Source organism: Acomys russatus, chromosome 29, assembly GCF_903995435.1.
Source record: "Acomys russatus chromosome 29, mAcoRus1.1, whole genome shotgun sequence".
Classification (NCBI taxonomy): Eukaryota; Metazoa; Chordata; class Mammalia; order Rodentia; family Muridae; genus Acomys; species Acomys russatus.
The window spans coordinates 11,659,677-11,684,387 of NC_067165.1; the positions used below are offsets into that span (position 1 = coordinate 11,659,677).

General features: G+C 42.4%; 1 protein-coding gene across 1 annotated transcript; it reads left to right on the forward strand.

Annotated features, from left to right (window-relative positions):
- Positions 1-3,560: 3,560 nt before the first annotated feature.
- Positions 3,561-24,510, forward strand: Atpaf1 (ATP synthase mitochondrial F1 complex assembly factor 1). Its single transcript, XM_051171213.1, has 9 exons — positions 3,561-4,067; positions 6,498-6,606; positions 7,324-7,374; positions 7,999-8,061; positions 13,304-13,354; positions 14,662-14,709; positions 15,852-15,947; positions 17,781-17,888; positions 24,050-24,510. The coding sequence occupies exons 1-9, from the start codon at positions 3,742-3,744 to the stop codon at positions 24,242-24,244; spliced, it is 1,047 nt and encodes a 348-aa protein (XP_051027170.1). The 5' UTR covers positions 3,561-3,741; the 3' UTR covers positions 24,245-24,510.
- The last annotated feature ends 201 nt before the right edge of the window (positions 24,511-24,711 follow it).

The following is a 24,711-nucleotide window of genomic DNA, read 5'->3' on the forward strand; positions in this document are numbered from 1 at the left end:
AGAGACTTAGTCTAGTCCAACTTCCGTCAGAAGTCTGAGCCCTGTGGGGCAGGTCTCACTGGCAACCAATCCCCCGGGGTTTATTGGAGCCAGGCCCTTGCTCATTACTTCTTAAGGCAGCTTCATCCATTTAATGAGTAGCTAAGTTAGAAAGCCCTTTCCCTGTTAAGCCTAAGTCAACTCCCAGGGGCCAACCGGTCCTAACTTGAAATCTTACCATTTAGTTTTCCTCCTTTTTATAGTCTCCCATTGTGACATGGGACACTCTTCCTTACCTCTGTGTTTCTATGATCCAAATACCCAATAAAGACAATGTAAAGAGGAAAGGTTTAATTTAGCTTCTTGTTCAGAGGGTGCAGTCGCTAGTCGCTTGGTCCCATGGCAGACTGGGTGCAGAACATCATGGCTGCTGAGGAACGTGTGGTAGGAGACAGCCATTCACATCACAGCAAACCAGAAGCAGAGATCAGGAAGCTGGAGCCAAGGTCTGGGCTATCACTTTCAAAGTCCTACCCAGTGTGACCTTCTACCCAACCTCTTCACGGTTTCCACAACCTCCCAAAATAGCGCCACCATCTAGGGACAACGTGTTCAAAACATGAGCTTAATTGAGGACATTTCAGAGTGAGACGAGAGCACTATTTACAGAGTTCTTCCCAGAATGCCTTTCACCTTGGCTCTACCTTACCACCCAATGATGCTTGTCTTCCTCCTCTGCTGGTGTTGCCCTCTGGTCTCAGAGTCTTGGCATTGCTCCAGGGTCCAGTCTTTAGCATTCTATCTACATTTACAACAGTAAAGAACACAAAGACATTGGTAACTCACAACTTTATTCCTCCCGCCTGGAACATACCTCAGAACTTCAGAGTCACATACCAACAGTCTGGCTGACCTCCTTCCTCACCTGTCTATTAAGTGATATTTAATCTTTGCGGTTTAAAGTAGGACAAATTACCCTCAGAAGTTTCCATATTTGTTCCACATACTCCAAGTTCCAGCAGTCAGAATTGCCACGGACCATCTCAGTCGGGTATCAGTCCTTGGGTCAGGAGTTCTCGAAGTGTCGGTGGACAAAGATAGGCGAGTGACAAACAGAAACAGAGGTGCAGTTTGATTCTGAGTGTGTTTTGGAGACGAGCAAGCCAGGTTTATATACACATTTTTAAATGGGGGCGTTCACACGTGGTTACATTATTTTTCCATACAAATCAAAATACAGGATGCTGTCATCAATCTTGGTCATTCATAAGTCATTAGATTATCAGTGCATATGCTCTCTTTATCAAAGGCCAATATTCTCCCATTATGCCAAACATCTGTGAGTCAAGACAGTTTGTTTTCTTAGCTCGTCTGCCACTATCTAGAGTCATACTCAAAACTTTTTTATAAATCATAATATAAACTATTCATTGGTGACTAATTCTTAGCCATGTTTACATTAACAAGTGGAACAGAACTTAGTAGTAAGCTTGACTGAATGACCCTTGGCTTAAGTTTCAAGTAAAGGGTCGCCTAGCAACACAGTTACATCTGAAAAATTCTTGGATAGACGAGTGAAAACAAAAGCAAAATGTTCCCAAAACAAATGAGAGGAGAAGGAGGGGGCTGCGATTCCTACTCCTGTGGAGAACATCAGACCTGCTTTCCAGGAGGCTCGTTCCAAATGAGCAGGGGTCGTCCCCTCAGTTCTGTGATAACATTTTATCACACAGACTCTACTGGAGGAGTCGTGACAAGAATGATCCTCTCAAGAGTACGATGTGTCCCTCCTCTGCTCAAAGCCTACGGCAACTTTGCACCTCACTCCATCAAAAGCCAGTTCTTAGCCATGGCCTCCAAAGCCTGAGCAATTAACCACCCAGCAGTGTCATCGCTACCTCCGTCCCCTTACCATGGGGCATAATACTAAGGGATAACCTCTTGCTAGCTGTTTCACAACAGTACAATATGTTTTGCATTTGCTGTTCCCCTTAGTTGCTCTCCCTGCAAGTATCCATACAAACCACTCATTTCATTCAAATCTCTGCTTGGGCAATCCCCCTATCTGTATTTCTCTTGTTTTTCCATATACAAGCATGGCCATTTACCTGGTTCCACTAAAACAGAAACTCCATGGGTTGATGTAAACATGGTGCTTGCTTGCTTTAGTTACTTTTCTGTTGTCGAATGTGGATTCCTTTTTCCTTTTTTTTTGGGGGGGGGGGCTGACGGTTCCAGAAAGGGGGTCCATGGTACAGAAAGCATGGCAGCAGGTGACTAGGCCAAGAAGCTGGGAGAACACATTCTTGTCCATATGCAAGAAGCAGAAAGCAGTAACTGGAAATGGGGCAAGCCTACAAACTCCAAAGCCTACTACCCCCTGTGATACACTTTCTCCAGCAAGGCTCCACCTCCTAAAGGGCCACAGCCGCCCCTAACGTGTTCAAATGCCTGAGTATACAGGAGACACTTCTCCCTCAAACCACCACAGTCCTAAAGTTTTAGATAGTGATACCTTCTGTAAAAAGTAGAGTGAGATCACAGTGAAATAGAGTAAAAATAGACTATAAAGAAAGACGAGGCTGAGATGGCTCAGCAGGCTAAAAGCATTTGCCATGTGAGCCTGGTGACCTGAGTTCATTCCTGGACCCTGGAAAGGAAGGAGTCTACTTCGCAAAATCGTCTTCTGACTTCCATTCGTGTGCCCCACCCCACCGCACCCCACCCCAACACACACTATGATAGTGTTTTTTCGCGATGGGGGAATTCATCAAGAGAGGTCTCTTTGAGATGCTGATATGTGAACTGAGTTCTAGACGAACAGGATGCAGTGTATGCCTGTTTGAGGAGAGGAAACAGCATATGCAAGAATCCTGAGCCGAGGACAGGCCAGCAGAGGCAGACTTCCATAATCTCCCACTGCTTTGTCCCAGCATCTGGAGGCTGGTGTCTGAGCACAGGCTGTGTTGAAGAGTTTCAAGTCTCTGTTCCTGCCTCAGGAGGGGTTCCTATCTACTAAGGACCAGACAAGGACTTCCATGTGACTGCCCTCGTGCTGGCAGCAGGACAGTGATGACGTCATTGTGCCTAAGCACACACCTGGTTCAGCAGGTGAAGACGATGGTGGCATTTTGGTTGAGATGGGGGTGGGGGGTGGGGAGAACATTCTAAGGATGAATTAATAGCCTGAATAAAGATTTGTCAAGGACAATTCCTTGTGTCTCTGGGGAGTGTAGTTTAATTAAATGCCAAGAAAGAACCCAGACTTCAAAGGCACTGCGCTTTTAAAAAGCTCAGCTCTTAGGTAGAACTTGGTACCTTAATGGTTCGCAGCCAGTTTAGCTTTCCATCTCTAAAATGAGGGTAACATCTATTTCATAGGGTATAAGGCCATGGAACCTTCTGCAAATAGAAACTGATAAAGAGAAGCTTCAGCTGTGATGTTCAAAACATCCTTTACTGCTAAAGAACTGTTACAGCTGGTGCCAAGTAAATTTAAAAGATGGGCAAGCCCAGCGAGAACCCGAAGATCCAAGCCAGCTTTCCAGATGCTTCTGCTTGGCGCGCAGAGGCTGCTGGTCCGGGAGGGGGGACGTGAATCCCGGCAGACTCCCGGGAGGAGACGCGCCACTACTCCCACAGAGTGGGTGGGCAGAGCCCAAGAGACCTAAACGTCGCTGTCCCTTCCCCACTCCAGCACCCGGAACCTTGAGCGCGCGGAACCTCGGAGACGGAACACCGGCGTCGCGGACCTTGAGGGCGATGGAGCAAGCGCGCGGGCCGGGGGCCGAGGCTGACGCGCCTGAGGAGGAGGAGGGGGAGTCACAGGCGGCCATGGCTGCAGTGGTGTCGGCCGCGGGTGGGGCGTGCCCCGCAGTCCTGCAGGTGGCCGGCCTCTACCGGGGCCTGTGTGCAGTGCGCAGCCGTGCCCTAGGGCTTGGGTTCGTGTCACCAGCACAGTTGCGCGTGTTCCCGGTGCGCCAGGGCTCGGACCAGCCCTCTAGGGGAGCAGACGGCAGCGGGGTCAGCGAGCTGGAAGCTAACCCCTTCTATGACCGCTACCGGGACAAGATCCAGCAGCTGCGCAGGTGCGGTCCTGACCGGCGGGGGCTTGGGGAGTGGGGCGGGCAGAACTTCCGGAATGTACTACTATTCTGCTTGGTGGGTTGGTTCAGTCTCCACTAAAGCAATAGTTTGTTTCCAAGTTCAGAGAGGCCAGGTCACTTGCCTAAGGTCACATCTCTGGTCTCTGCAGAGCCTTTGGATCTTTCCACAATTGTGCTTGTGCTTGGTTCCCAGAACGCTCAGGTGGACTCTTTTTTTTTTAAAAAACCCTGTGAGGAAGACAGCTCGGAGAAAAGTTGTTGCCTATGTAGAAATGTGAAAATGAAGCCTTCAGAGAAAGCCCTTGATTTGCTCAAGGTCACATGTTGAATCATCGGATACCTGACCGAGAGATCGGGTTCCCGGGCTCCCCTCTTAGGGCCCTGACTGGGAATGCGAAAGTGCTGCAAAGAGTAATCATCCATTGAACCCTTTCATTAAGGTAATGTAGGGCTCTGGAGAGAGGTAGAAGCTTGCTAAAGGTCACACAATTGGCTAAGGTTTATCTGACCAAAACCGGCTTTCCTAATGCTTCAGCTTCCAAAAGGTAAAAGCTGGAAGGGGTGTAGGTTAGTGGAAACACACTTGCTTAGTATGCATAGGACCTTGAGTTCCATGCCCAGCGCTGAGGAGGGAAAGTGGGGTAGGTTTATGGCTGCCAATGTAGGTATAATGGGTACCTAGTTCCAGGTGGAAGAATTGACGGTCAAAAATGGAAAGGAGGTTTGAGAGAGAGAGAGAGTTTGGTGGTATAGGGAGGCAGTTATAAGAGGAAGCCAGATGTTAAGGGCTGTAAATTCTCTGCACTTTGTATCATTTTAATTCCACTCCCTTAATTTCTTTATCTTCACATGGGCAGCAGCATGCACCACTTCTAGTCTTGGAACCTTGCTGCTGTCTGCTTTTACCATGAACACAGCTGATCTTTCATACTTTTCGAAGCAATGATGGAACAACACAGTCAGAAGCACAGTCGTGAAACCACCTCAGTCATTTAGGGACGTTTGAGCAAACTTTTTGTCACAGTTATAATTATCAGTGGCGCTTGTATTCATATTTAGGTATCTGTTTCTCCAACTAGATAGTGACTTTCTTCAAGTAAGGACAGTGTCCTAATTGTTTTATATGCCTCAAAAGCTCTGCTCCCCAGTATGCCCCTGTATTCTCTGTATGCTCACCATGGCAAGCTTGGGTATGTTTGTGATGCTAGCCAGGCTGACTGAGCCCTTCCAGATGGACAGAAAAAGATCAGCTCATCTTCATAGTAATGAAAACAGTGACATTTGGTGTCACTCCAAAAAAGTTTTTATGGAATAGGGGGGGTATCCTATGATGTCTTTTGACTATGAAGGTCTACCAAAGGGTTAAACACGATGTCCTAGGCTGATCACCCATGCTGTTGTGTGTCTCCTAACCAAGTAGCTAGAGTGCTTGGATGGTGTTTCCATCACAAAGCCAAACATCCCACACATTCTAAAGTATTCCTAGGAATGATGGCAGCCCCGGCTGGCCTCCAAGCCTGAAGACCACCCCCATTTTAACGTAAAAGATGAATGCTGATGTTCTGTCTGATAGGCCAGGGAGACACTCAGGTACCAACTCGTCTTCCAAACACCTGCTTGGAAGCACAGGAGCTGAGGGTGGGGATAGAGGGAGACATCAAAAATTTGATATACCATATTTTCTGGCATATAAGATGATCCCCTATTTTAACTTTAACTTTTCCAGTTAAAACACAGAGTTTGGAATATACTCACCATATTAGACTACCCCTCTCCCAACACACACCCTGTGCAGCAGACTCGGGCTGCAAACTCTATCTTTTAACTGGAAAAGTTAAAGTTGGGGGGGGGGGGGATCGTCTTACATGCCAGAAAATACGAGACTTTGCCATGTGGGCAGGGAGTGGAGATCTGTGGTGGTGGGGGGGCATGTCTTTAATCCAGCACTCCAGAGGCAAGGCAGACAGATGGATCTCTGAGTTTGAGGCTAGCCTGGTCTACAAAGTGAGTCCAGGACAGCCAGGGCTGCACATAGAGAAAGAAACCCTGTCTTGAAAACGTGTGTGTGTGTGTGTGTGTAGGCATGCTATAGGATTCCTGCCTGCAGAGGTGACCCAGCATTCTCTGTCTTGAGTAGCCTAAGTACCTATAATGTTTAAAGAGAAGCAAAGCCCTGCATCACCTGAGAAAATAGCCTACAAGAGAAAAAAATGTTGTGCTGCTGATCACTTAAGGCTTAATACCTGGCTTTGCTTTCCACAGTCTTGACTTCAGACCCAGTTCTTAACTGAAAGCAAACCCTTCACCCTTAAGTGTCCATGTCCCTTATCTATGGAGGTGGAATATGATGCCTCATTACTTCAAAATCCAGGAAGGCCTAAGCACTTTACCCTTTGATTTACCTTTAATCAGGTCTGACCCAGCTGCCTTCGAGTCCCGCCTGGAGAAGCGCAGTGAGTTTCGGAAGCAACCAGTGGGGCACTCCAAACAAAGTGATTTTATCCAATGCATGGAGCAGAAGGTAAGGCTACCTGGTGTGTGTTTGTTTGTTGTATGTTATAAGTTTACTAGCAGTTCCACTAGCTCTTACCCTTGAAGTGGTCTCCTTGATGGATTAATAGGTGACCTGAACATCTCATTCTCCATCAATAAATGTGTACCCTGTTCTTTCTGGGCAAGATCCATTCATTAGATCAGAGCCCTCATGACCTAGTCATCTCTGGAAGTGCCATCCATCACAGACTTACCCAGAGGTATAGTAAAAATCCCCTAGGTACCTCTCAGTCCAGTCAGGATAACATGGATTATTAACTCTCACAAAAAAAAAAATCTCATTAGTAGAGAAACTCAGCACTGAGGACACCTCCCACTAGAAATGCTATCAGAAATAACCAGTTTTTAAAAATATATCTACAATGGCCAAGCACAGAAAGAACAAATTGGAAAGAATCCTTTATGTACTTTAACAGTCCTTCATAGTGGCAGGTGTAGAATGAACTTCTCATACTGGGAGTCAGTGCTCATCTCCACATCTCAGGATCTTAGGGGAAGGAAAACTGCTCATAACAGTAACTCTTAGAATAGTATGCACAGTGTTATAGAGAGTGGATAGGAGTGAGTTCACGGGCACAGAATTACTAATGAGATTGGCTACATCAGTGATTTGGTGTTTTGTTTTGTTTTTTCTTTTTTAATGAAGAAAGTATAGTTCAATAATCTGTCTCATCATGTATTTCAGACTGATGCCTTGGGGAAACAGCCTGTGAGCAAAGGATTCACTAAGGACAAGGTAGATATCTAACTAAATATAGAAACCCAGGTCTGAAGTCACAGGGGACCTCTCTAAGAGGCTACAGACTTGAACACATTTATTGTGCACAGTGGTTTGGTATAAGGTTATCTTTTTTTCCAACAGTAGAAATGAATAATATTTGTCTGGATTTTTGTGTCCTTGACATGACCTCTAGCTTAAGTATGGGTCCAAGAATACTACAAGAAATTTGAAGAAAATGGAGTACACTACTTTCTATAGAATAATTTTCTAAATCAAAACACCAGACGTAGCCTATACCTGATTGTGCAAATAAGGAGCTCCCTGTCAGAACTGCCGCCAGTGTTTCTCCTTTTTTGCCAGCTGCAGTATGCTGCAGGATTCACTGGCAAGCCTGAAGCGTTTGGGGAGTGCTTGATGACCTAATAGATACTCCCCAGGAATAGACTGTGAAGGTCTGTGTAGGAGCAGAGGCTCACAGTCTCTGAGCATGTGAGTGTTTAATGTTCACTTTGTACCTACTTACTGAAGGTCTGCTTCACTCTGCCGACATTCTTTTCCACAAGGCTTTAGACAGAAGTAAGTTGTTGATGATGATGATGATGCTAATTGTAGATGTTAATTGCTATTTCTTCTTTTAAGACTCTCAGTTCAATCTTCAACATTGAGATGGTGAAAGACAAAACTGCAGAGGAAATAAGACAGGTAATGAGTAAAAACAAGTAGGCACACTCTCTAAAAGTATTTGCTCTGTAAACCAAAAATGAGAACAGAAAAGGTTACATGTTTTTCTTACACCTTTTTCTCTCTCAAATGAAAAGTAGTCATAAGGTACAAAAGAAATGAGCCATGTAAATAACAGTGACATGAGAAACATGTCTTGCTTTGTCTTCCTTTTATATGTCTAATGAACTTGGGTTCACCTTTCTTTTTCATTCCTGTTGCCCATATATTATTTTAAGTTGTCAGAACTCTGTACCTGGTCACTATACCACCTTTCCAAATAGGCTGTCCTGGTGCGGTGCTGGTGGGGAAAGTGGTGAGCACAGCTGCCCTCCAAGCAGCTCTTCCTGCTCCCAGTTCACTTTGTCTTAGCTGAGTGTGCTTAAGGTGCTGCTTGCCTTGTGGAGAAGAGTGTGCTAGTTAAAGCAGAGACTTGAAAGCAGCATACACCTTTAATCCCAGCACTCTGTATCTCTAGCCTTCCCTTTTGAGACTGTTCTGTGTTAAATGTGTCTAGGACAAGCCCCACGGTGGGGTCACACCTTTAATCTTAGCACTCGGGAGGCAGAAGCAGATGGATCTTTGTGAGCTCAAGGCTAGCCTGCTCTATAGAGCAGGTTCTAGGTCAGCGAAGGATACACAGAGAAACTCTGTCTCAAAAAGCACCCCCCCCCCAAAAAAAAGATAGAGAAAGAAAGGAGACAGAGAATTTAGAAACAAGCTGCCATTTAAAAAATGTATTTATTTATTCACTTTACATCCCAATTGTAGCCCCCTCCCTCCCCTCCTCCCTGTCCCACATCCCTCCCTTTTCCCCATATTCTTCCTCCCCTACCCCTCAAAAAAGATGAGCCCCACCCCCGCCCCACCCATCTCAGCACATGAAGTCACATCAGGACTAAGTGCATCCTCTACCACAGTGGCCTGGCAAGACATCCCCACCAGGGCAAAGTGATCAAAAAGCATGCAAGAAAGTCCTTGTCAGAGACAGCCCCTGCTCCCCTTACTAAAGGGCCCACATGAAGACCAAGTTTCCCATAGAATACATATGTGTAGGGGGCCTAGGTCTAGTCCATGCATGGTCCTTGGTTGGTGTTTCAGTCTCCACAAGCCCCTCCTGGGCCCAGGTTAGTTGGCTCTGTTGGTCTTCTTGTGGAGCTCCTGTCACCCCCAGGTCCTTCTATCCCATTCTTCCACAAGATTCTCTGCACTCCCCCCAATGTTTGGCTGTGAATCTCACAAGCTACTTTTTATTTTGGTTTGGTTTTCGTTTTTCAAGACAGAGTTTCTCCGTGTAGCCTTGGGTGTCCTGGACTTGCTTTGTAGACCAGGCTGGCCTTGAATTCACAAAGATCCACCTGGCCCTGCCTCCCCAGTGCTGGGATTAAAAGGGTGCACCACCACGCCCAGCTCTGCCAATTTTAAGTCCTAGCTCTGCCACTTATTTGCCCTGACAAGCTCCTTTCTCAGAGCTTCAGTTTCCCCACTATAAAGTGATAACAACTGTACACCTACTTCTTAAGCTACTTGAGAATTAAGTGAGTTAACATTTGTAAAACACTTAGAATAAACTTATTCTGGCACAGAGTAAGTGCTATAGCTATGTTTTAAAATAAATAAATAAAATACTGTTAGGAACTTGTTTGCAGGTATCCAGTGACAACTCCTACCCCAGCCCCCATATTCATTTCCTTGGCACTTGTGACCTAAGGACCTTCTGTATGCACTTCCTCAACATCTCTTAAAAGCATTCATGAGCTGTTCTGCCTTGTTGGTCATTCTATGGACCTTGATTTGCATTGCTCATTACTTTTTTATGACTATAATTTTTTTCTCTCTAGCCTATATGAAACTACTTGGGCATCCTTTATATTTCCAGGAGTTACATTTTAGGCATAGGTGCTAATTAACAACATAGTAATAAAAGGAATAATAAAAACAAGAAGGCATCATGCTTGCTGCTTCATAGGTATTTCTTCATTAATTTCTAATGTCCACCCTTGGAAGTAGATGCTGTTATACCCACTTTAAAGGCATGCCTTAAACTATAAATATTTGTGCAAAACAATGTTCTAAACATTGGCAATTATAACTTTTTTTAAAAAAAAAATCAATCACCTCTGAAATATATTGAAGATTATTTGCATCTTACAATACCAAATTTCAGCCAAGATTTAGTTCTTTGTTTAGAAATAAGCACATCCCTCTCAATAGCATACAAATTTATTTTTGTCTTTAATAAATGATAAAATTATATGTGTGTGAAAGAATCTTTTCAGAATATTTCTTTATGACTTACTATCAGTAAATGTTTGATTTGTATGCCTATTCTATATTGCATATAACCATAATCAACTTTCTTGGGCAAAAGGTAAGTCACAAGTGGAAAAGCTTTAAAAAGCCCTAGTATAAGCCAAATTCCCTCCCCTTGCTTGCCTCCCACCCCCCAGCAGGGCTGGGAATTGAACCAGGACCTCAAGCATGCTAAACCAATGTTCTGCCACTGGACTGTATCCCCAGCATCACAGACATCTGGTACTGTTGGATTGCAGGACATTGGTGACAGATATCCTCCCTGTAACAGGACTTGCAAACTAGTGAAGGGGGTGTATTCATATGTCAATAACCATATTATAAATTAGCATATTTGTCTTAGTTTTCTATTACTGCAGTAACACACCATGACCGAAAGCAACTTGAGGAGTAAAGTATTTATTTCAGCTTACTGTCTGTAGTCTGTCATCCAGGGAGGTGAGGGAGGGAACTCAAAATAGCAGGAATATAGAGGCAGGAGCTGGTGCATTGGCCATGGGGAAGTGCTGCTTACTGCCTTGCTCAGCCTGCTTTTTTATATGGCTTAGGACCCCCTGCTGAGGGTGGCATCATCCACAGTAGGCTGGGCCCTTCCACACCAATCACTAATTAAGAAAATACTGGAAGGTTGGTTCAGCACTTTAAGAGCACTTACTGCTCTTGCAGAGACTCCAGGTTTGATTTCCAACATCAACATAATGGCTCACAGCCATCTGTAAATCCAGTCTCAGGGATCCAAAACCTCTTCTGACCTCCCGAGAAGTAGGCACAAACATGGGACACATATATACAAGCAAGCCTTACAGTTATACACATAGTAAAATAAAAAAATTTAAATGTGTCTTTTAAATAGAAAATGTACCATATTCTTGCCCACAGGCCAATCTGGTGGGAACAGTTTCTCAACTGAGGCTTCCTCTTCCCAGATGACTCTATATTCTGTCGAGTTGACATAAACCTAGCCAGCACAATCTTTAGCAAGAGACAAAGTGCAAAGACTGTTCCTATGAAAACCTCTGACCGCATTGATAAGGGAAAACCACTTAGGAGGAGAAAACTTAGTCTTGAATGAGGAAGAATTGGTGGGGAAAGAGGTCAGAGATGGGAAAAAGAAAATTCCAGTAAAAACCAATAATGTGAAAAGCCACAGAGAACAATGAAAAAAGGAGTAGAAAATATGAATATAGAACATACATTATGTGCTAGGAGACGTGCTATGCATATGTACTATATATAACACATTTTTAAAACATTTCTAAGAAAGGTTAGAAAGACACCAAAATAATTATTTTAGGGTAATACAATTATGGATGTTTTTCTCTTCCCTGTTTCCTAATTTCATACTATGTAAACTATTCACTACTTTTGGGGTATTTGCATCATGAAAGTCAACTAAACCCTCTACGTTCTTTGATACGAGACAGAGAGAAAGGACTTGTGACTGCTCTGTATCCTAGTCAGACCCTAGCTGCCCCTTCTGTGTAGGGCTTTCTGGAAGCAGACCTTAAGAGCTGCCTGTAATATAGCACTAAAAGCTAACATTTTTAGTGTCTCCTCTGCCAGCCTCAGAGTTCTATTAGTTCAGTTAGTCTTCGTAGCAGTCCTATGGGGTTGGCGTTACTGCTGCTTTATTGATTCTGTTTAAGAAGTTCCCGTGATTTGCCCAAGGTAGACTAGCTAGTAAACGATCAGGGCTAGGATTTGCATCCCAGGCCATGACTCCAAACTCTGATTGGCTCGTATTCTTGCTCTCTGAGAAGGTCCATAGTTGGCTGGGGAGGTATGGGTTCTGGGGTGGGGGAGCACCTATGAAAAGCCTATCACAACAAACAAGATGAATCTTGAGAACAGTTATTTCAGAGGTCATAGAAGCAACTTCTTTGATAGAGTTTGTTTTTTAATGTTATTATTTTTATTTTATGTGTACAGGTATTTTGCCTGCATATATGTCTATGCACCATCTGTGGAAGCCAAGAAAGAATGTTAGATCCCCTGGAACTGAAGTTACAGGTGGTTGTGAGCTGCTATGTAGGCAGTAGGAATTGAACCTGGGTCCTCTGCAAGAGCAGCCAATACTCTTAACTACTAAGCCATCTCTCCAGTCTCTTTATTATTTTCAACTGTCTGTTTGTATAGAGGTATATACAGATGAGTACAGGAGCCTACAGAAGCCAGAGATGTCAGATCCCATTGGTCCCCTGGCACTGGAGTTATAGGCAGCCATGAGATACCTGACATGGATGCTAGGATCCAAACTCAGGTCCTCTTCAAGAGCAATAATACTGTTAACCACTGAGCTGTCTCTCCAGCCCCCAGAGTTTATTATTAAGAGATAAACAGTTGCTGGGCATGGTGGCGCATGCCTTAAATCCCAGCACTCGAGAGACAGAGGCAGGCAGATCTTTGTGAGTTCGGGGCCAGCCTGTTCTACAAAGAGAGTACAGAATAGCCAAGGCTACACAGAGAAACCCTGTCTCAAAAAAAAAAAAAAAAAAAAGGAGAGAGAGGGAGAGAAATAGTTTGGGGCTTGGAGAGATGACTCAGGAGTAAAGAGTACAGTTTTCAGCACCCATATTAGGTGGCTCACAATTGCCTTTAATTCTGGCTGTAGGGGACCCAACACCTATTCTGGCGTCTAAGGGCATCGACTTATGTGATCTATACATACAAAGGCATATACATTTAAAAAAAGAATCTTAGAAAATTTAAAGTTATAGTTTAATCATTCAGAAAGCATGTGTCTTGAAAATTTTAAGTCATATACTAGTTGTGAAAGCATTACAGTGCAATTTTCCTCTCTGTTATCAGATAGAATAATACTCTGAGAATGAAAGCTATCAATATTTCTTGGTATACATTAAAAAGACTACCCACATTGTTACAGATTTATTTACCTATTTATTTATTACAGATTTGGCAGCAATATTTTTCAGCGAAAGACACAGTCTACGCAGTGATTCCTGTAAGTAATTGGAGGGGAAGTGAAGCATTGCAGCGTGAAGGTCAGCGCTCTAACCCTCTCAGGCAGTGTCTTTACGACATCTTGAGAACTCACCCTTTACAGCTCTAAGAGTTTTATTATGCCCTAAGCACCAGAGATTCGAAGCTCCATATGGTATATTTATGACTTTTGCTTTCCCTCTTTCTGGTTTAGAAATGTCTCTGAGTCTCTAACCAGAGAGGCTGATGTAAGTGCATGTTTCTGAGTGATTTCCAGGTGCATTTTATTTCCTTTTCATTTTCCAACCAAACTGTTGGGATTCAAGACACTGCCCCAGCAGAGCTGTCTTCCCTTCTTGTCTGTAAATGGCAGCTGCCTGAGCTGACCTGGAGCTCCCTCCTGGCCTTAGCAAGTGGCGTGTTCTTGGTTTTGCCTTCTTGAATTTGTTTTAGAGGTAATGTCTAGCCATATCATTAAGGCCTGTGACTGAGAAAGGCGTGGCTGTCTTCTCTAGTTCAGGTTACATCTCACTCTAGACCAGGCATGGTGGTTCAGACCTCTAATCCCAGTGCACAAGAGGTAGAAACAGAGGCAGACAGGTCTGTGAGTTAGAGGCCAGCCTTGTCTAGATAGCAAGTAAGAAAAAGAAAAGAAAAAGATTATGCCTTACCTTAGAGTACACTGAAGAGCACAGTTATAGCCTCAGCTTACACAAATCTAAGATCAAAGACAAAAATGCGTACAGAAGGAAAGCCAGGCCTTTGTAATGAAGAAATCCCTATCCTTTGTTAACTTCTTTTTTGTTTTGTTTTGTTTTCCAAGCCAGGTTTCTCTGTAAAAGCCCCGGCTGTCCTGGGACTCTCTTTGTGGACCAGGCTGGCCTCTAACTCACTGAGATCCACCAACTCTGCCTCCTAAGTGCTGGGATTAAAGGCGCGCCCCACCACGCCCCGCATTTGTTAACTTCTTACACATATATTCTGACCTTCATGTGCTCCACACTTAGCAGTCTGTCCTTGCTGTGTTTTAGATCTGTCATATAGCTCATGAACATGTCTTCCCAAGCCTCCCTTGGATTCATCTGGTTCATAGAGACTTTGAGGCATTGGAGCACTTAATCTTCGCACATAGTTTGTAGCAATGAGCAACAAAGCATGCATCTGTTTTCCTGTCTTTTTATCATAAAAATGATTTGTAAAAGATGGAACTTAAAAGCATGTTGCAGCCATAATACAGTTCTGGAATTCAATCTTGGGATACCCAGTTGTGATTGTGACTTTTCATGTTTTCCTATTTGTGAGTTTATTTTATTCTTTTCTAATTTACAGAAAGAGAAGTTTGATTTGATCTGGAGCCGGGCTCAGTCCTGCCCAACAGTAAGTCTGTGATGACCATGTAGAATTGCTTATAAATGCTACCAACTGATGATTTCAAACCAGTTCTTCTCATAATTTAATGCTCTGTTATCAAAGGGACTCACATGCTAATTATACTGATGCGTGATATTTTCATTCTTATAAATGTCTGTAGGCTCTCTACCACATATTGGGCCTTTCTAATATGGGTCTCAATCTATCAGTATATGTACATATGAAAAAGCACCTAAGAACCTGGTGTAGTGATACATGGCTTTAATCCTGTTCAGCTGTTAAACGTAGCAAGTTTCAGGACAACAGGGCTACATAGAGAGACCCTGCCAAAATAATAAATGAATGAATGATACCTGAAGACCTTAATCTTCATAGCCTCCTTCAGGTTCCTGTATTAGAATTTTCTTCACAGTTTTGTGCATGCTATTCTGATAATATGTGCCAGAAATAAATCAGTATTTTGTTGCTGAAGTAGTGACCCACCAGAAAAGAGAATGGAGCTGGTGCAACAGCCAGCTTGTCTGCAATGGTTTTTTTCAAACGTTGCTTGCAGAAAATAAAGAATACCATAGCAAATTGGAGACATAAATCATGTTTGTGGGGTGATTAGCAATATTGCTTAAATGTCAGCTCTCCTCAAATTTCATCTCTGATGCTTTCCTTCTTAGATGGGTTGAGAAATGTACATATGTTTGTTAAACTATCATATAATTAATTTCATAATTAAAAAATATTTTTAAAGTCATGTACTATGTGATGGAGATATAACTCAGTTGGTAGATTGCTCTACCTAGCATGCACAAAACCCCAGGTTCAGTCCCCAGCGTCTCATAGACAAGGTGTGCTGGCATATGCTTAGTCCAAGTACTTGAGAGGTAGAGGCAGGAGAATCAGAAGTTAGGTCATGCTTTCTGCATACAAGTTTGAGGCCAACCTGGGATGCATTGTCTTACAGAAAGAAAAAGAAAGAAAGAAAGAAACAGAGAGAGAGAGACAAAAGGAAGGAGAGGAAGGAAGGAAAGAAGGAAGGAAGGAAGGGAAAATTAAATATCCAAGCATTGAAGAAATAGAATGTGGTACAAGTGATTAGACATTGAAAACATGACTTCATTTATTCACCTGTCTGTTTGTTTTTCTGTTTCCCATAGTTTCTTTGTGCATTGCCAAGAAGGGATGGTTATGAGTTCTTTGTAGGACAATGGACAGGTACAGAACTCCACTTCACTGCACTGATAAATATTCAGGTAGGTGACATATGCCCTACAAAACACAGGGTAGGAAAAGAAGCCTATCCTTTGGTAAGACTAGAACCTTCCTAGGGTTGGGGTACAGAATATTTGCTGACTCCAACAGTACTTCCTATGGCACTGACGACTTGTCGTATGTTGAATATTAGGTTAGTTTTCTAGGCCTCAATACTAGAAATTTAAAATCAGAATACCTTTCTCTAACTCACTGTCGTTCTTTTGTCTCCTCCTGAACCTCTGTGGCATCTATTGTATGCACCTACTTAACACAAATGCATCAGTCAAGATTTATCTTCTTATCCCAAATTATGAGCCCACCAAGGGAGGCCCTTGTCTTACCTGCGTTTTGTTATCCAAGATTGCCTTTCCAAAGTGCTAGATGAATAGTTTTCATTTCATAAATATTAGTTTGTTTTCTTTTTTCTTTGTTCTATTCTCAAATATTAGAGTAAAAAATATAGCTCAAAATATATTTAAAGCTCTTGAGAAAAGAAGTCAGTATTTTAGTTCATTAAAGCTAGGATTGACATTCTATTTTTTGAAGCTCACATCTGATTTTAAAAAACCAAAAATAGCCCAAAAAAAGGCATGTAAATTTTTGGCTTTAAAGTTGAGGCAGATGGCACAAAATAAAATAAAGGAGCAAGCTTTTGCATTATTGTTTCATAATTTGTTGAGTATATGCTATATTAAAATTTGATAGATATTATGCAATGGGTGTTTTATACTTGTCATTTAATCTTCTCAAATATGCCATGAAGTGGTTACTGTTGTGATACCTGTTTATAGAGAAGAAACTGAGCTTAGGGAAGTTTGTTTGTGTTACTAAGTAATGAGCCACCTTGAGTCCAGCTTATCTGTGGACCTTAAACACTGTACCGTTGTCTTGAGAACCCTCTTGGGTCCTGCAGATCTATGAAAAAAGGACTGCCCTGATGGGGTTCATAGCCAAGTACAAGAGGAGAGTAAAAGTGTTACAGCACAGAAGGAAGTGACATACCAATTCAGAGTAGACGTTAACTCTAGATGCGACTGGAAAGAGGTACAAGGGGAGCTTCAAACTGTACCTCTGTCCTTCGCTTTCTGTTGCTATGATACAACACCATCCAGGGGCAGCTTATGGAGAGTTTGTGTGGACTGACAGTTCACAGGCCACACACAGGGGGCCGCGAATAATGGCTGGGGAGGCATGAAAGCAAGGATGCCTGCTGAAGCTTTAGGGTTTGTTTTGTTTTGTAGTTGTTTTCTTCCATATTATGTAAAGGCATTGTTCTTAAATTCAACTTCTCTTCCCAGTCTAGACTTGAGGTCTAGTGACCTCACTGATCATTTTTCATGAAGCATTCCGAATTCCCATTTTTCTCTCCTTCCTGCCCCAACCAGATATTAAAGCAGCACATTAGAAATCCGGCTCCTGCACAAACTCTCCAGTGCTTGCTATAGCTTAAAAGAGCTCAGTCCTCTGAACTACCACAGTCCATAGAAGTGGCAATTACATGGACACATGGCTCTCTTTAGAACTTGGCTTGGTAGCTGCCTGTACCATTTTGTTTTTAAATGTATGACCACAATGAAGGATTCACTGCCTTTGTAAACACTGTCTGGAAAAAAGCCAAATCTTTTCCAATTGAAGACACAAATAACACCATGAAAACTGTCAGTTCACTGTGCCTGTGCAGCCCTGACCTTCCCCTACACACCAGTCCTCTAACTCACTAGCCACCCAAGGGGCTGTTAAGAGCTAGAATTTCCTCCAGACTCTGTTGCTTTGAAATTGCAATTTGTTGTGGTGGTACCTTATTGAGCTTTGATAAGTGTTCCTCTGTGCAGACCCGAGGGGATGCAGCAACCAGCCAGCTGGTTTTATATCACTACCCTGAACTGAAGGAAGAAAAGGGCATAGTGCTGATGACAGCAGAAATGGATTCCACATTCCTGGTAAGAATCTATGTTGGTCTCTCTGGCTTTACCTAGTAGACCTGCAGGTATTACTCTTGCCAGTGCCTTTAGGGAAAGATACCTGTATGTATTTTGTTTCTCATGGTTGAAATGATTTTGTCTTGTTCATATGCATTCAAGTTGAAGTACAGTATCCATAGACAAATAGATGTTTCTGTTGGTAGTGGTGGTTTGTTTCGTTTTATTTTCTAATAGTGTGTGTGTGTGTGTGTGTGTGTGTGTGTGTGCGCACGCACAAATGTTTGGGGGAGGAAACAATGGGGCACATGCCAAAATGCATGTGTAAAAGTCAGAGGACAACTTCTGGAAGTCCATTCTCACCTTCCACCATCTAGCTGACAGGGCTCAAACTCAGGTAATCAGGCGTGCAGCAAGCACCTGACCCCACCATCTCACTGGCCCTGAAGACAGGTTATTCTATTTCATTTGAGACTGAGACTCACTATGTAGCCCTAAGTATCCTGAACTCACTAAGTAGATTAGGCTGGCCTCAAACTCACAGAGACTACTTGCCTCTTCCTACCAAGTGCTAGGATTAAAGGAGTACACCACCATGCCTAATGCTGAGAATAGTTTCTTTCTCATTTCTCATTTGATCACAAATTTTTACCTTTCTTAAACTCTTTTGGAGTTAAATTTTTCATTTAAGCTGATATGAAGTCATTTATAGTCATTCTCACTTGATACAAAATACTATGCATTTTATTAAGAAGTATTAATGTATTTGACTATGGGGTATAACATATTATCTTCACCTATACCTTTTTTTAACCTAGTAATACTAGAACCAAGAAGCATCTGGCCCTGGATATTTCAAGTAAAACTATGGACACATAGGCGACTTATAAAGTGTGAGATGAGCTCAAAGTCTAGACTAATAGTTGTGTCTTTATCTTCCTCCTCACTGTTCATGGCTGTGTAACAGCCACCATGGGGTTTCCTTTCCTCCTTTTCCATTCCCAGTTGACTCACCAGGATAAAACATTAACCACATCCCCATAATTGATGATGCCCATCATTTTCCTGTGCATCCAAGTACCAGAGACAGCTTTATGTCTGTCTAATGCTTGTTTATTTCGGTTTCATTTGTCTGACAGAGATTGTTTAGGATGCCCTCAGAAGACTGGGCACTTTAAAGTCTCTTCCTCCATTACAACACCCACTTATGTTTCCTCTTCATCATTTACCAGCTGCAGAGAGAGGAAGAAGTGATTTCACAAAGCTACTGTCTCAGAGTAACAGTAGACTCCAGACCTGCTACACAGTAGGGATGTTACTTCTCTGACTGCCTGGTCTTGTTTCTCCTGTTTTTTCCTTCCTCCTAAACTATTTCTGTATGACACTCAGCCGCAAGTCAATGATCCAAATCCTATTTATAAATTAATTGAGCTAAAGGCTGCAAAGAGAATAGTTTTGGGAAGAAAATCAAGACCTCACTTTTGGACTGCTAAATCTGAGATGCCACTAGCTATCCATGTTATGTAGTTAGTTAGATATATAAACCTGGTGTTCAGAAAAGTGGTCCAGGTGTAGTATATGAATTGTATTTAAAACCATGGATTGAATGAAATACCAAGAAAGTAAATGAGGATGCAGAAAAGAACTAAGTCCTAGAGAGATGAAACATCAGCAAAGAAAATTAAGAAAAATAGTTGTCTCTGAGGTTAAGGCTAGCCTGGCTTACAGTGTGAGTCCAGGACAGTCAGGGCCATACAGAGAAACCTTGTCTCAAAAAACCAAAAGAAAGAACAGAAAAATAATTTTGATATTAGGGGGCAGGGTGGATTAAGATGGTAGAATGCCAGGAAATAAAGATAAAATGTTCTAAGCAATAGGGAGTGTTTGGTTGGACAACTCTAACTTGCTTATAGAGCAAATGAAATAAAGATTGAAGGTTGACTAGATTTTATAGACATGGAACCATTTGGGAACTTTTATAAGAACAGTTTCAAAGTATTATTATAAGCATGATTAAATTTAAGAAAGATGAGTGGGCATGATGGCACACGCCTTTAATCCCAGCACTCGGGAGGCAGAGACAGGTGGATCTCTGTGAGTTTGAGGCCAGCTTGGTCTACAGAGTGAGCCTAGGACAGCCAAGGCTACCCAGAGAAACCCTGTCTTGAAAAACCAAAAAGAAAGAAAGATAGGAAAGAAGTTATGACAGGTAAACAGTAACTCTTCGAAAGAAAAGAAAGAGTAGAGTGTTAGATGGAGGAAAGAAGCAGGACAGGTCAGTCAGTCTGGAACCGAGGGCTTGATGTTTGCCAGGGGTATATTAGCTGAGGAAAGTCAAGACATGTGGGCATAGGTAACGTATAGTTAGATGAATAAAGTTAGTGGCAGCTTGTAGAAGTTCTTGCCATGGTTTTGGTTTTATTTGTTTTTTAATGAAAAGAAAGGTCATCAACTTAGAGGAAACATGAATGCATAGGGTTAGATATTTGAGTTAAAAGGAAATAGTCTGCCAGGCATGATAATGCTCACCTTTAATCCCAGCACTTGGGAAGCAGAAGCAGGTGGATCTAAATAGCAAGATCCAGGACATCCAAGGACTTCACAGAAAAGAGAGAAAATGTGAGATTGTTGTCTAGAAGCATATCCTGGGGGCTGAATCCAACCCACTTCTTGTTTTTTTAAGACCCATAAGTTATAAATGATTAAGAGGAAAGGAACCAAGAAAAATAATATTTCATGGGATGTGAAAGGTATTAAATTCAAATTTTAGTGTCTATAAATGAAGTTTTATTTACATATTGCTTATGTCTGCTTTAGTTCTGTAACAGTTGACTAGTTTGAGGCTCTATGGTCCCCAGAGCCTAAAGTGTTTGCAAAGCCCAGTCTAGGGAATGGAAAAGAGAAATGTTGTGTAGACACAAGCGCAGAGAGGGTGTCATATTTAACTGTAGTTCAGCCATGTGGTATAAGGATATAACTGGGGGTCCAAGAAGCTCAAGGGGAATGCAAAGGGATGATTACACTTACAGGCCAGAGAATAAAGCTGGGTGGAAAGGGAAGTGAAAAGATAGAGGTGTGGGCTTCTGTTGTAGATTGTTAAAGTATGGAGTGAAGTAGGAAGGTAAAGTAATGGATACAGTACAGATGTATCAGATGAGATTTGGAGTGGACATCGTTACTGAGGGCAAAAGTCTGATCTCTATGTCACATGAAAATACGACATAGAAACTGTACTATGTTTTTCGGTCTTCAACAAAACACAGTGTCTGGCTATGCTTAAGTGAGTCCTAAAAGTCAGAGGAAACTTTTCCTTGGTTTATTCTATTTTATCACTTCACTGTGGTAAGTCTCAAACTGATGCATTTTTAACATCATTAAGGTTTTGGAGGATTTGGTTGGTTGGTTGGTTTTGGGGTTTTGTTTTTGCTGTTTTGTTTGACTTTATAACATTTGATGACATACATATCAGACAGTACTCCTTTACCTTGTATAAGCCACGTTGACTCTGAGAACCCACTATACTTGGCTCAGCAGATAAACATACTCATCACCAAGCCCAATGACCTGAGTTCAGACTCAAATGGTAGAAGAAAAGAACAGACTCTTGGCACTTGTTCTCTGATCTTCATTGGGTGAGCCACGGCACACCTGCTTACATGCACACACAGTAAATTAATATGATTATAAAAATATAACTTTAAAGATTTACTTTATTATTTTTATTCCTGTGTATATATGTAGGTCTGAGTGTGAGTGTGTACATGTGAGTGTGAGTGCCCTCAGACATCAGAGGCATTGGATATCCCAAGAGCTGGGGTTAGAGGTGCTTTGAGCCACTTTAACATGGATGCTAGAAATTGAACTCAAGTCCTCTGCAAGAGTAACACATGCTGTTAACCACTGAGCAACATCTCCAGCCCCAGTTTAAAAAATAAAATACTTAAATAAATGCTTTCTACAAAGAAGTACAGCATACAGAGATAAAAAGCACAGCCCATGGTTTTTATAAACTTATCTTCATCACTTTATAGCTAGACATTGCATACTTCTTTTATTCCAGTGCTAAGAATTGAACTTAGACATTGCATTTGTTAAGGCAAGTGCTCTACCACTGTGTTAAGTCCTGGCCCACATTGCACACTTTTGGCAGTGGTTTTTATCCGTAATTGAATGAGGTGGTTTGTCTGTATAAGCGTGGGAATAATGGATAGATATTTCTGGTCAGCTAGAACTATAAAATACATAGAAAAGCTAGTTATTTCAGTTGTTTTTTCTTTCATTTAATTTACTATTATTGTATGTATATATATGTATATACTGGGGAGGGGTTGTAACCACAGCACACATGTGTGGAGATCAGAGGACAACTTTGTGCAGTCAGTTCTCTCTACCCATCATTATTTGGGCTCCAGGGATCAAGTTCAGGTCTAAGGCAAGTGTCTTTACCAACTAAGCCATCACCGGCCTCAGTTAATTCTTCCATTAGGCTTTGAGGATGTGTCCCATGCATTCCCCTATATACTGTCCTGTCATGAGTTCACCATTTCCTGACAATGCATTTTCTGTACCTTAGAGTTGGTTATGAATGACTGCATAACATTGTAGTGGATTAAAATGACAAACATTACCTCACAATTTCTGTAGGACAAAAAGCAGCTCAGCTGGGTGGTCCTGGCTCAGCCTCATGAGGTTACTGTCACGATGTTGCTAGGACTGCAGTCATCTGAAGATTGACTGGACTTAATGATCCACTTGTTTTCTGAACACATTGGCTCTTCTTTCAGGCTACTTGGATGTCTTTATAATATGACAGCTTTCCCCAGAGCAAGTGACTCCAGACACACTCTTTTATATCCCAGTGGCAAAAGTTCTTCCCAATCATGTCACCATAGTCTGGTTGCTAGAAGCAACCCATTAAGTAGAGCCTCACATTAGCAATGGAGATTGGACTCTACCAAAGAAAGGAAGACCATGAAAACTGTGGACATTTTATAATCATCACAACTGGCTTTGCCACTGTTTTCCTGGCTGGGGTGCTATCAATAACAAAATAACAGGTTGTATTCGAGTGTCTAGTTAGTCAAGAACTTAGAGCTTGCGAACTGATTCTTAGAGCTGGGTAACTCCTGCCCCTTTCCCTGTGATTTATGTCATGGTTATCTAAGAACTAAAGAGAGAAATTATGAACATATGAACTTACTTAGTAAGGAGTATACCGCTATGTATAGGAACATACAGGCTATCCATGACGTCTGTGTCTTTGAGGAAGTTACACTAGAGAATGGAGACCAAAAAATGACAAATGTATGTTGTTATGAAAAATGGAAAGCCCAGCCATTCAGATTCACCAATAAAGACTCCGGAGCCAGAGTCTTTGCCTCAGAGAGGCAAAGAAAGCACCCAGCTGACCTTCCTACTCAGCTTGCATCTCAGAGGAAAAAGCCCCAAAAGCTCACTAGTTCAGCTGACAACCCAGGAGGAAAAGCCAAAAAACTAAAAGCCAAAGAGCTTGTTCACTCAAAGCTCAAAAGCCCCTTCTTATCCAGGCTGTCTTAAATACCCTTCAGCTCAAAGCCCCTCCTACTCCTTAATCCCTATCAGCTGGTTGCTTGCTCCCCCTCTTGACCTAGGGTTAACTTTATTAAATCCTATGTACAGAAAGCCCTTGGATTAAAGGTGTGTGCTAGGGCTGGCACACCATAATAACCTGTTTACAATAAACAGAAAGTTCTTGGATTAAAGGCTCGACCACACCAAACAAAAGACAGGTTTTTACAGTTTACAGTCTTGGGGTTCACAATGGGATCAAATATCCTGCAACAAATAAATATAAGAGAAAGGCCAGGTGTGGTGGCGCATGCCTTTAATCCCAGCACTTGGGAAGCAGAAGCAGGCAGATCACTGTGAGTTCAAAGCCAGCCTGGTCTACAAAGGGAGTCCGAGACAACCAAGGCTACACAGAGAGACCCTGTCTCGAAAAAACAAACAAACAAACCCAAATATAAGAGAAAGTGATAAGAGTGGTAAATAAGATGCCTTGGTTATGTGGAGAAGGACCATCTAACCAAGATGCGAGAGGTCAGGGAGTCAAAGAAGCTCTCCAGGGACAGTGAACCATAGAACCCAGGCACAGAGCTCCAGCCCTGGGCAGAAGGTGCCTCACTACTCTCATTGCCTTGCAGAATGTTGCAGAGGCACAGTGCATCGCTAATCAGGTTCAGCTCTTCTACGCCACTGATCGGAAGGAGATCTATGGGCTAGTAGAGACCTTTAACTTCAGACCAAATGAGTTCAAATATATGTCTGTCATCGCTGAATTGGAGCAAAGTGGACTTGGAGCAGAACTGAAATGTGCCCAGAACCAGGATAAGACTTAGAGATATCTGAATTGGCCCGTCACAGAGTTGGCTCAGTCCTGGATAGCCTGAAGCTCACCCACACCCTTGAACTCCAGAGCTCAACATCTGCAACTGTCAGTCTGTAAAGAGTTACCGTGATTGCTTATTGCAAGAAGTGACTGTGGACATGAGCCCTAATACTTGATATTCAGGAACAAAGGTATATAATATTCTGATAATTACCTCTCAGCATAAGGGTTCCTTTTAAGTGTTATTGGCCATTTGAACAAGAAATATTCAAGGATCTGCAATCCTGCAATATTTTCTGGGTTTTATTCAGTGTATCAGTGCAGTTGCGTTCTGGGCATTTTGACCTCATAGCTCCCAGTTCTATGTCTTCATAAACTGTAGCAATAAGCTTGAAGATCTTCTTAGAGATGTTGGCTTTATGTACTCTTTCCATGCACCAGTGAGCTGGCTAAAAACATAACTCTAAAATCCTGGCC